Source organism: Mustelus asterias, chromosome 2, assembly GCF_964213995.1.
Source record: "Mustelus asterias chromosome 2, sMusAst1.hap1.1, whole genome shotgun sequence".
In the NCBI taxonomy this organism is placed as follows: domain Eukaryota; kingdom Metazoa; phylum Chordata; class Chondrichthyes; order Carcharhiniformes; family Triakidae; genus Mustelus; species Mustelus asterias.
In genome coordinates this window covers 127,343,133-127,356,621 of record NC_135802.1, presented here as the reverse complement: position 1 = coordinate 127,356,621, position 13,489 = coordinate 127,343,133, and the positions used below count along the sequence as shown (strand labels likewise).

Below are 13,489 nucleotides of genomic sequence, written 5' to 3'. Positions count from 1 at the left end.
TAACCATGTCCCCTATATTCTCATCCAAATCATTAATATAAATGACAAATAACAGTGGGCCCAGCACCGATCCATGAGGCACACCGCTGGTCATAGGCCTCCGGTTTGAAAAACAACTCTCTACAACCACTTGTATCCATTTAGATACCTCACCCTGGATCCCATGAGATTTAACTTTATGCAACAACCTACCATGCGGTATCTTGTCAAAGGCCTTGCTAAAGTCCATGTAGACAACATCAACTGCACTGCCCTCATCTATCTACTTGGTTACCCTTTCAAAAAACTCAATTAAATTTGTGAGACATGATTTTCCACTCATAAAGCCATGCTGACTGTCCCTAATCAGTCCTTGCATTTCTAAATGCCTGTAGATCCTGTCTCTCAAAATACCTTCCAACAATTTACCCACCACAGATGTGAGGCTAACTGGCCTGTAGTTCCTAGGCTTTTCCCTGCAGCCCTTTTTAAACAAAGGCACAACATTTGCCACTCTCCAATCTTCAGGCACCTCACCCGTGACTATCGATGATTCAAATATCTCGGCTAGGGGACCCGCAATTTCCTCCCTAGCCTCCCACAACGTCCTGGGATATACCTCATCAGGTCCTGCAGATTTATCTACCTTGATGTGCTTTAAGACTTCCAGCACCTCCTTCACTGTAATATGTCCTCAAGTCATCAATATTTAATTCCCCAAGTTCCCTAACATCCATGCTTTTCTCAACAGTAAATACTGATGAGAAATATTCATTTAGGATCTCACCCATCTCTTGTGGATCCGCACATAGATGACCTTGTTGATCCTTAAGAAGCCCTACTCTCTGCCTTGTTACTCTTTTGCCCTTTATGTATTTGTAGAAGCTCTTTGGATTCCCCTTTGTCTTATCTGCCAAAACAATTTCGTGTCCCCTTTTTGCCCTCCTGATTTCTCTCTTAACTCCTACACCCCCTATACTCTTCAAGGGATTCACTTGATCCCAGCTGCCTGTGCATGTCATGTGCCTCTTTCTTCTTCTTGACCAGGGCCTCAATATCCTGAGTCATCCATCTACTTCTGCCAGCCTTGCCCTTCACTCTCAGAGGAATGTGCTTACCCTGAACCCTGGTTAACACACTTTTGAAAGCGTGCCACTTACCAGATGTCCCTTTTCCTTCCCACAGACTCCCCCAATTAACTTTCGAAAGTTCCTGCCTGATACCATCAAAATTGGCCTTGCCCCAATTTAGAATTTTAACTTTTGGGACAGACCTAACTTTCTCCATAGCTATCTTAAAACTAATGGAATTATGGTCACTGGTCCCAAAGTGATCCCTCACTAACACCTCTGTCACCTGCCCTTCCTTATTTCCCAAGAGGAGGTCAAGTTTTGCCCCCTCTCTAGTCGGGCCATCCACATACTGAATGAGAAATTCCTCCTGAACACACTCAACAAATTCTTACATCTAACATGAGTACATGCCAGTGTAATGACATGATTGTTTGAGTTCATCATTCATGGTTAAGATCAGCTTTGCTCAACTGTAATCTCACCTCCACCTAATGTCCGAGTGCCCAAAAAACAATTACTCTCTCTCACCCTGGCCACTTCCCATTGTATGACCTATATCTCCATTCCCTCAAGGGAATTAATTACCTTAACAGACATAAAAGATCTGGCAAACAGGTCGAGCCATTCACCTCCAAATCTGGTTGGACCACACAAAGCACTATCTGGTTCTTATCCACTGCTCACTTCCAGAATCATCCTAAAATGCAAAATTAACCACCTGGCTTTTACTGAAAACCATATTCTTAAACTCCTCTCCCCAGCTCCTCCACCCTCGCCTTCAGGAACCAATGAGGAGCCCATGGATTTCATTGTCACTAAGATCAAGACTATCCAATCAGCTTTCTCTGCCACATCCTTCCCATACACCAATCCACAAGACCTAACTTCCTCTTTTGCAGATAAAAGCAAAATACTGCGGCTGCTGGAATCTGAAACAAAAACTGAAAATGTTGGAAAATCTTAGCAGGTCTGACATCATCTGCGGGGAGAGAAGAGAATGACCCATCCAGACTCAAAACATTGACTCTATTCTATCTCTCTGACAGGTGCTGTCAGAACTGCTGAGATTTTCCAGCATTTTCTGTTTTTGTTTCCTCTTTTGCAGCCCTGAACTCATGCCTTTGTCTTTCTTGTCTATTTCTTCTCATAACCTGCACTGAGCTCACTTTGTCTGTGAGATTCATCATCTGCTCCCTCAACCTCTAAACTGCTGACCACCCAACTTACTCTCCTGGAGACCATGTTAGCCACTGTAAATGGTTTGGCCTCTTCAGCTGCAGTCCTTCTCTCTCAAATCTGCCACTAATCGCCCCTCCCTCTAAAGCATACTTTTTACCCACCAACCTTGAAAACTTACATACACAAATTCCCCCTTCTCTTCATAGTCCTAGATCGTATTGTTGCCTCCCAAATCTGATCCCATCTTTGTCAAGGCTCCATGTTGGAATTCCTCCAGTGCAGTTTCTACCCCTGCCACAGTGTTGAAACAGCTCCTATCAAATTCACAAATGACATCCTTTGTGACTGTAACATCCTTCTTGACCTATCTGCATCCTTTGACAGGCTAATAGCACCACCCTTCTTCAACGTCTCTCGACTGCCGTCCAACTGGGTGGGATTGCTCTCACGTGGTTCCATTCTTAACTCTAATCATGAAGAGTAACATGCTACGGTTTCTCATTGTTACATCATTACCCGTGACCTCCATGGCCCCACTAATGCTCATTTAAATGTCCTCATGTTTTCATCTGTATACTGACAACACCCAGTCGTACCTCACCACCCCACCTCTCTTAAACCCCCTCCTGCTGTTAATTTATCAGGCTATTTATCTGACATCTAGTACTAGATGAATAGAAATGTCTTCCAATTAACAATTGGGAAGACTGAAGCAATTGTCTTCTGTTCCTGAGCTACCAACTCTATTCCTCTCCCTGGCAACTGAATCTAAACTAAGATTGTTCACAACCTTGGTGTCATATTTGACCCAAGATGAAAGTCCAACCACATATACAAAGAACAAAGAAAATCACAGCACAGGAAGAGGCCCTTCGGCCCTCCAAGCCTGCACCGATCATGTTGCCCAACTTAACTAAAACCCCCTACTCTTCCGGGGACCATATCCCTCTATTCCCATCCTATTCATGTATTGTCAAGACGCCCCTTAAAAGTCACTACTGTATCCGCTTCCACTACCTCCCCCGGCAATGAGTTCCAGGCACCCACCACCCTCTGTGTTTATAAAAAAAAAAATCTGCCTCGTACATCTCTTTTAAACCTTGCCCCTCGCACCTTAAACCTGTGCCCCCTAGTAATTGACTCTTCCATCCTGAGAAAAAGCTTCTGACTATCCACTCTGTCCATGCCTCTCTTAATCTTGTAGACTTCTATCAGGTCGTCCCTCAACCTCCGTCGTTCCAGTGAGAACAAACCAAGTTTCTCCAACCTCTCCTCATAGCTAATGCCCTCCATACCAGGCAACATCCTGTAAATCTTTTCTGTACCCTCTTCAAAGCCTCCACATCCTTCTGGTAGTGTGGCGACCAGAATCGAACACTATTCCAAGTGCGGCCTAACTAAGGTTCTATAAAGCTGCAACATTACTTGCCAATTTTTTAACTCAGTGCCTCGGCTGTTGAAGGCAAGCATGCCTTATGCCTTCTTGACTATCTTCTCCACTTGCATTGCCACTTTCAGTGACCTGTGTACCTGTACACCCAGATCCCTTTGCCTATCAATACTCCTAAGGGTTCTGCCATTTACTGTATATTTCCTATTTGTATTAGACCTTTCAAAATGCATTACCTCACAATTTGTCCGGATTAAACTCTATCTGCCATCTCTCCGCCCATGTCTCCAACTGATCTATATCTAGCTGTATCGGTCCTCATCGCTATCCACAAATCCACCAACCTTTGTGTCGTCCGCAAACTTACTAATCAAACCAGTTACATTTTCCTCCAAATCATTTATATATCTGCACATTACTAACACCATCTACTTCCATCTCCTAACATTATTCCACTCTGCCTCTGTCTCAGCTCACCTGCTGCCGAAACCCCCATTTGTGTCTTTATCTCTAGGATCAACTAATGCAATGCGCTCCTGGTCACCCTCCCACATTCGATTCTCTGTAAACTTGAACATCGAAAACTTTGCTGCTTTACTCTCACCAAATCCCATTCACCTACCACCCCTTGCTTACTGGACTACTTTGGGATCCCAGTCAAACAATGTTTGATTTGAAAATTCTTCTTCTTGCTTTCAAATCCCTCCCTAAGTTCCGGGTACTATTTGAACTTAAATTCGAATTGTGTTCTTTTGAGACTTTAACCATATAGGCTGCATGAGACAGTTTAGTGAAAGTAACTCAGGAGATTTTTAAGTTGTAACTTAATACTTGTCAAAAACAGGGCAGAAGTTGACCAGCATACTACTGTGTTTGCTTCCTGGTTCGGCCTTGGGAGTAGGTTGACACTTGTTCTCTGTTACTTTCCGAAAACCTTTTCTTCCATGTGGACAGCAGTCTCTTGCTATGCGACATGCTCAGTGAAAGCTGTTGCTTATTAACTCTCCAAGCCACACCCCACAGTGTGATCAATGGTATTGCACTGTGGCCTAAATGAGGCGAGACTATTTCCTAATTGGCTTATGAGGTGCGTGATCAGTCTGAGATTGGCCTAGGTTTGGAATGGATAAGGTGCCTCACGAAAGGTTGCTGCATAAGATAAAGGTATAGGGAGTTGGGGGTAAAGTGTTAGCGTGGATTGAGGATTGGCTATCTAACAGAAAGCAGAGAGTCGGAATAAATGGGTGCTTTTCCGGTTGGCAATCAGTGACTAGTGGCGAGCCGCAGGGAACGGTGCTGGGGCCTCAACTATTTACCATATACATAGACGATCTGGAGGAGGGGACCGAGCGTAGGGTAACAAAGTTTGCGGATGACACAAAGATGAGTGGGAAAGCAAATTGTGTGGAGGACACAGTCTGCAGAGAGATTTGGATAGGCTAGTGAGCGGGCAAGGATCTGGCAGATGGAGTATAATGTTGGTAAGTGTGAGGTTATCCACTTCGGAAGGAATAATAGTAAAATGGACTATTATTTAAACGGTGAAAAATTACAACATGCTACTGTGCAGAGGGACCTGGGAGTCCTTGTGCATGAATCACAAAAACTCAGTTTGCAGGTGCAGCAGGTAATCAAGAAGGCAAATGGAATGTTGGCCTTTATCGCGAGAGGGATGGAGTATAAAAGCAGGGAGGTCATGCTGCAACTGTACAGGGTACTGGTGAGGCTGCACCTAGAGTACTGTGTACAATTTTGGTCCCCTTATTTAAGAAAGGATATATTAGCTTTGGAGGGGGTACAGAGAAGGTTCACCAGGTTGATTCCGGAGATGAGGGGGTTAGCTTATGAGGAGAGATTGAGTAGACTGGGCCTGTACTCATTGGAGTTTAGAAGGTTGAGGGGAGATCTTATAGAGACATATAAGATAATGAAGGGGCTAGACAGGGTAGAAGCAGCGAGGTTATTTCCACTTACAATGGAAACAAGAACTAGGGGGCATAGCCTCAAAATACGGGGGAGTCAATTTAGAACAGAGTTGAGGAGGAACTTCTTCTCCCAGAGGGTAGTGAATCTTTGGAATTCTCTGCCCAATGAAGCAGTAGAGGCTACCTCGTTAAATGTGTTTAAGTCACAGATAGGTAGATTTTTAACCATTAAGGGAATTAAGGATTATGGGGAGCGGGCGGTTAAGTGGAACTGAACCCACTATCAGATCAGCCATGATCTTATTGAATGGCGGAGCAGGCTTGAGGGGCTAGATGGCCTACTCCTGCTCCTATTTCTTATGTTCTTATGTTTCTCAAGGGTGGTGGTCATCTATCAGTGGTTAGCACTGCTGCTTCACAGCTCCAGGGCCAGGGTTCGATTCCCGGCTCGGGTCACGGTCTGTGCGGAGTTTGCACCTTCTCCCCATGTCTGCGTGGGCTTCCTCCGGGTGCTCCGGTTTCCTCCCACAGTCCAAAAATGTGCGGGTTAGGTTGATTGGCCAAGCTAAATTGCCCCTTAGTGTCTCAGGATGCGTAGGTTAGAGGGATTAGTGGGTAAATATGTAGGGATACTGGGATAGGGCCTGGGTGGGATTGCTGTCGGTGCAGACTCGATGGGCCGAATGGCCTCTTTCTGCACTGTAGGGTTTCTATGGTTCTATGGTTACTTCCAGTTCTATGGTTCTATGGTGTCATATCCCATTGTTCCCTGACTGGCCCTCTCAAATGTCAATTATTTGCGGAACAACCTCTCTCATTAAAGTTTGTTTCTATTACTTTACTAGTTAAGATAAAAGAATGTTTTGATATCTTCCTTGCCCAGTTGTTCAGGATGGGGAAAGTATGATGTCATGCCCTCATGATTGATATCTTGAGTTCATTGTTTCAGACTTTGTTTAATTGGTATTAAATCAGACCATTATCAGCGACACTGTTTTGTACAGGTCAGTTGAAAGTTGATACTCCTTTCTGTGGTTACTTTGAATTGGTTACTTTACTTTTAAAACAAAGGGTAAAGTGGTAAAGTTGCTTGTAACAGAAAATTACAAATTGGGTCATGCGTATATATAGAATACAAGTGAGAATGGTTTTGATGTCTGATTTTATTTGAGATAAGACTTATTGTGACATCTGAGGACGTGGATTAATCGATCCAGATGTCTAATTGATCGATAGGTAACAGTAAGCCCTGTAGAACTTCATTTAAACTGATCTTAATGTATTTTTCTTGAGGTAACTGCTTTACCAAAGCATGTTTTTGCTGTATCTGTTGGTGCTTGGTATAAATCAATTAAAAAGACAGAATAGTTTTGTAAAACTTACAAATGTACAGAAATTTACATTGTATATAAAATCAATGCTTGAAATTGATGTGCTAAAAATAACAAAACACATTCACCTAACGGATATTAAGATTTAAAAGAACTAGGATGTCAGAAGCAAATTACAGAATTTAAATCCAAACTTACAAAACTAAAGATGGTTAAATACAGTGGAAGTAAGTGACCTTTCTAAACATCACAAGTTAAACTGCACTAATTTAAAGCACAAGGCTGAATGTCTGAGCACTTGCACAATAGGTCTTTGAATACAGCTGATAATAATTGTTAGGGAGGTGGACAGTTCCACATCAGTTGAAACTGTGACGTCTTGCATCACAGGCTTTAGGGCCGTATGGTTTTTTTCTCCCTTGTCAAGTTTGAGTATGATGCTATGACTAAGTCATGTGATGAGCCAGTGTTGCAGAATTCAGCACAAAATCATATCGGGTTGACATACATTAATTATTTGACTAAAGTCCATGACTAAACTACAAACTAGTTGTAAATAATTATCTAAATTAAACTTCCCTACACCCTTCCCCATCTCTGTGATCTCCAACAAAGAACAATACAGAACAGGAAACAGGCACTTCGGCCCTCCAAGCCTGTGCCGCTCATTGGTCCAACTAGACCATTCGTTTGTATCCCTCCATTCCCAGACTGCTCATGTGACTATCCAGGTAAGTCTTAAACGATGCCAGCGTGTCTGCCTCCACCACCCTACTTGGCAGTGCATTCCAGGCCCCCACCACTCTGTGTAAAGAACGTCCCTCTGATATCTGAGTTACACCTCGCCCCTCTCACCTTGAGCCCGTGACCCCTCGTGATCGTCACCTCCGACCTGGGAAAAAGCTTCCCACTGTTCACCCTATCTATACCCTTCATAATTTTGTACACCTCTATTAGGTCTCCCCTCATTCTCCGTCTTTCCAGGGAGAACAAGCCCAGTTTACCCAATCTCTCCTCATAGCTAAGACCCTCCATACCAAGCAACATCTTGGTAAACCTTCTCTGCACTCTCTCTAAAGCCTCCACGTCCTTCTGGTAGTGCGGCGACCAGAACTGGATGCAGTACTCCAAATGTGGCCTAACCAGCGTTCTATACAGCTGCAACATCAGACTCCAGCTTTTATACTCTATACCCCGTCCTATAAAGGCAAGCATACCATATGCCTTCTTCACCACCTTCTCCACCTGAGCTGCCACTTTCAAGGATTTGTGGACTTGCACACCTAGGTCCCTCTGTGTTTCTATACTCTTGATGGCTCTGCCATTTATTGTATAACTCCCCCCTACGTTAGTTCTTCCAAAATGCATCACTTCGCATTTATCTGGATTAAATTCCATCTGCCATTTCTCCGCCCAATTTTCCAGCCTATCTATATCCTGCTGTATTGTCCGACAATGTTCATCGCTATCCGCAAGTCCAGCCATCTTAGTGTCATCCGCAAACTTGCTGATAGCACCAGTTACACCTTCTTCCAAATCATTTATATATATCACAAATAGCAGAGGTCCCAGTACAGAACCCTGCGGAACACCACTGGTCACAGACCTCCAGCCGGAAAAAGACCCTTTGACTGCTACCCTCTGTCTCCTGTGGCCAAGTCAGTTTTCTACCCATCTAGCCACCTCTCCTTGTATCCCATGAGCCTTAACCTTCTTAACCAACCTGCCATGAGGGACTTTGTCAAATGCCTTACTGAAATCCACATAGACGACATCCACGGCCCTTTCTTCGTCAACCGTTTTTGTCACTTCCTCAAAAAACTCCTCCAAATTTGTACGGCACGACCTCCCTCTTACAAAACCATGCTGTCTGTCACTAATGAGATTGTTCCGTTCTAAATGCGCATACATCCTGTCTCTAAGAATCCTCTCCAACAACGTCCCTACCACGGACGTCAAGCTCACTGGCCTATAATTACCCGGGTTATCCCTGCTACCCTTCTTAAATAACGGTACCGCATTCGCTCCTACAATCCTCCACTCACTTGGTGAAGGGGCAGCGCTCCAAAAGCTCATGCTGCCAAATAAACTGTTGACTTTAACCTGGTGTTGTGAGACTTCTTACTGTGCCTACCCCAGTTCAACACCGGCATATTCACATCATGGCCCCTCACTTTAAAAAATCCAGCTATTAGTGACATGTATAGAAAGCTATAAAAGACTAATCTGACCGTGCAGTTACTGAAAGTCCTCTGCTTATAAGCATCTAAATGCAATGGTCAATTGCAAAGAGGGGATATCCTCCTCCTAGCAGCCTGAAAATTTCCATAAAGGATCAACAGGTACCATAGTGCAACCGAGCTGAAATGCTGTGACTGGAGCCCCACAAATCTGTCAAATTGACCTGAACCCATTGAAAGCAATCTATCCTAATGAATCATGCCAAATACCCAGTTTGAGTGTGCTGTCCTGCATTCTCTTATAATATACAGTAATAACTGCAGTAACGCCGATCATCTTAATGACATTTTTTGTAAGGAGGATGATTCGACCAAATGAATCTTTTTATTCCTTCCATGAACACATTGCATGAGAGCAATCCTTCCCTTTTATTATTTAATCCATCGTATTTACAAACATTTAACGTGTTACTTTCCAGGGAAAAATCAATCAGCTTTTCATATTTGTGTTTTAATTGTCAATTTGGCTTATTTGGAAACATCCTTGCCTTGAAACCAGAAGATGCAAGATTGGGCGGGATGATGGCACCGTGGTTAGCACTGCTGCCTCACAGTGTCACACAGCGCCAGGGACCCATGTTCAATTCCGGCCTTGGGTCACTGTCTGTGAGGAGTTTGCACATTCTCCCTGTCTCTGCGTGGGTTTCCTCCGGGTGCTTCAGTTTTCTCCCACAGTCCAAAGATGTGCGGGTTGGGTTGATTGGCCATACTAAATTGACTCTTGGGTGTCAGGGATTAGCAGGGTAAAAATGTGGGGTCATGGGTGTAGGGCCAGGGTGGAATTGTTGTCGGTGCAGGCTCAATGAGCAGAATGGCCTCTTTCTGCACTCTAGGGATGCTATGATTCTATGAAATTCATACCCTGTTGGTCTTGAACCATAACGTTAATTGTCAGTCTTTGGAAGGGATATTGTGTAAAACAGGAACAGGAAATTCTGGCTAATGTTATGTTTTGACAAAAGGACATTAACTGGTTATTTATCTCAATTGCTGTTTGTGGGATGTTGGCTTTGTGATGGATCATAGTGTTTGTGGGTGTTATTCTTTTGAATGTTTATTTCACTGTTTTTGTCAGGAGGATCATTTGTCTAAATGAATCTTTTATATGGCTGTTTATTTCACTGAGTGTTGTATAATCCCCAAATTGACGCAATTGTTCATTCGCTGTATTGAAGTTGCAGCCAAATTTACTTATTTTGTCTTTCCTATTTCAGAGTCTCACAATCTGCCAAAGCAACCCCCGCTTGCGCTCGCCATTGGACAGGCTTCAAAGTGTTTGGAGTTGATGGCCCGATTGGGAATCGGTTCTTGTGCGTTTGCCACAGTGGAAGAATATTTGCACTAGCTATGCATTTGTACAGCTCATCCCAGAGCTACCTTAACATTAGTGACCATATCCAGCACCAGGTCTGCTCAAGGGAAACTGACTTTTAATTTTGAATGATCTTTTGGGGACAGATCATAAATGTCATTCTACTTCTGCTTCCTAGTTTACAGCATGGTCCAGCTGTTTTCTAACTTATATGCACAGTTCATTGACATGTTTTGCATTATTTTTTATAGCAATGTCTGGAGGAGTTGTAACAGTGTAGTATGTATATCTGTTTCAGTGGAACATAACTGTGCTTCCTTAATAATTCCTCAAACATGTCAAAAGGTTTTCATCTGAAGTGGGCTGATTGAGGCTCCAGCTAAAATAAATGGTCCATTATATGGGACAGTGTCATTCATTCTTAAATATTTGGAAGAGAAAAAACTAATTGGCTAAAAACAATTTAAAAATGCTTTAATCAAAATTAAAGTGAGAATGTGTGAATAAAAGTATTTAGTTACAGATTAAAACCAAAAAACTAGGTTTTTTGTACTTTATTAAAATGTATCTTTTGTGATAAACCAAAATTTAAAATTGCTGTTGTGTGAGTGGATCTCCAATGGTGAGCATGTCTAATACAAAATGGATAAAAATGTTTTCCATCCCTCTGATGTACATCAAAAAGTTAAATGCTTGAGTAATTTGGTAGATCTTTTAAGTATAGATGGATGGAGAGTGAATTTTTTTTCCCTCCTAAGAGTATTGTAAATCTTCATTACTCAGGAGCTGAATGGGCAGTCACAACACTTGTGAACGATTGCAGCGTGTTGGTCTCAGTGTTTTTTTTTATCTCGCCAGATTGTCTATGTGCACATGCTCTCCATCTTCATCTGTTCCCCTGCCCGCTCTCCAAACATTGTTTAAATGCAGAGAAATACATTCTACACCCATCATTTTAACCATTGTAAAATAACAGTGTTAAGTACTTGTCAACACATTGTGTGGTAATGACATTATTTATATTAAACCAAATACTTAGTCAAAATCTGCAATGTCTTAATTTAAACTTTGTACACTCTGCATTTTTAAGCAGTGCTTGAGTGAGTACTATACTGCAATAAACAAATGTATGAATCGTAATTAATCAGCTATTAAAGATTTAAATCTATTGAAATGGGTAGTGTTTATTTACTAGTCCCAACAGCATTGTCTACATACTGAAAATGGAAACTATTTTAAAAATTGTGCACCATAATGAGCCAATATTGTCTTATCCTGCAGCAGGCTCCAGAAAGCTTCAGCCTGAACAAAACTCGTGAATATTTGATGCCTGACTCGTACCCTCATGACAACATTGTCACTTTTACCTTGTGAGGCTAGGTACTGACATGATCTGGCTTGGCAACCATCTCACATGTCACTGCTTATTGTAACCAATAGTCTTTGAAGCAAATATTTTAAATACAGTATTTTAAGCATACCCTCTTTTTCCGGCCATGTCTTACAAGTATCATAGGCCAGGCTGATTTGTAACCCAGTGTATGTTGTGAAACTGGAATTTTTGAAAGATGTTTGCTTTTATTTCCAAGAATCCAAGAAAAATCAATTGAAGTTGCTTTTTGTGGTGATAATCAGAACTGTTTATTTTCAGTGGCTTTACTTACAACCATAGTGAATTTCAGTTGTAATGTTGTGTGATAGTTATTGCCCAGCCAACTCCACCAAAAAAAATGATTATCTGGTCATTTATCAATGCTGATTATGGACCTTGCTTTGTGCAAATTGGCTGCATTTCCTTACAACAGTGACTGCACTTCAAAATATTTATTTAGCCGTGAAGTGCTTTGGGATATCCTGAGATCGTGAAAAATACCACATAGAAACAAGTTCATTTATAATGTGCATATTAATTCATGATATTGTATTGAAGACTTTCTATGACTCTTTATTCCTGACTACTCTGCTGTAAAATATTGTGGTAATTAACATTGTAAATTTCTTCAAGGAAAATTTGCAACTGAACAATATCTGCAGTAATAAATTATTACATAAATATTTTACTGGATATAAAATTGTGTGGTTCCCAAAATGAATTTCTAGGTTTGGTTTCGGGAAGGGGATATGATGATCAAAATAAATAAATGTTTAAGCCAGTTCGGGGCTGGGCATGTGGCTTAATGAAATGCACTAGGTTGTACCTAGCAAATCTGACTTTTTTAGTATTTTCTTTCCTGAAAAGTAATAATTTGTACCTTCTGAGCAGATGTTGCAGACTGGCAAGTAATTTGATTTCTTATTAAGAGCGGCATGGTAGCACAGTGGTTAGCACCGCTGCTTCACAGCTCCAGGGACCTGGGTTTGATTCCCGGCTCGGGTTACTGTCTGTGTGGAGTTTGCACATTCTCCTCGTGTCTACGTGGGTTTCCTCCGGGTGCTCCGGTTTCCTCCCACAGTCCAAAGATGTGCGGGTTAGGTTGATTGGCCATGCTAAAATTGCCCTTAGTGTCCTGAGATGCGTAGGTTAGAGGGATTAGTGGGTAAATGTGTAGGGATATGGGGGTAGGGCCTGGGTGGGATTGTGGTCGGTGCAGACTCGATAGGCCGAACGGCCTCTTTCTGTACTGTAGGGTTTCTATTCTATTCTATTCTTAACTTTCCAGCAATGACATACATCTTACAAAGATACTGGGACATGGGATATTTAAAATTGGTTTTAGCCCATGGCTACTGTGGTGGAGAGGCGTTAAAGCTGAAAGACACAGGAGTGTAGAGCCTGTCCAATTCTTCATTTTCCCTGTTTTGAGATGTTTGCTGGGTGCTTGGCAAATCCATGTAGCTGACATTGAAAACTCAGCTGGATGAGCAAATCAAACCTGCCTCCCTCAGTATGGTATTTCATTATTCGCCACAATTTCAATACTTTTAGTATTGGTATTGTGTAAATTGAGATCTACTGCAAACTAATGTAATTGAGAATTGTCAATGCCATTGGTTATCTATTGGAGCAGTGACATTTCTTTCTGTCTCTGCTTTTTGTGGTGGTTGTATGTCGTTATGCAT

The 13,489-nt window shown here is 42.2% G+C and overlaps 1 protein-coding gene across 3 annotated transcripts in view; it reads left to right on the top strand.

Moving 5' to 3' along the window:
* Positions 1 to 12,493, top strand: part of ranbp9 (RAN binding protein 9) — a 95,442-nt gene extending 82,949 nt beyond the window's left edge. For all 3 annotated transcript variants that reach the window (XM_078241246.1, XM_078241238.1, XM_078241253.1), the window contains one exon: positions 10,332 to 12,493. In XM_078241246.1, coding sequence (XP_078097372.1) covers positions 10,332 to 10,462 — 131 coding nt within the window. In that variant the 3' untranslated portion in view covers positions 10,463 to 12,493. The remainder of the gene's footprint in view (positions 1 to 10,331) is intronic.
* The last annotated feature ends 996 nt before the right edge of the window (positions 12,494 to 13,489 follow it).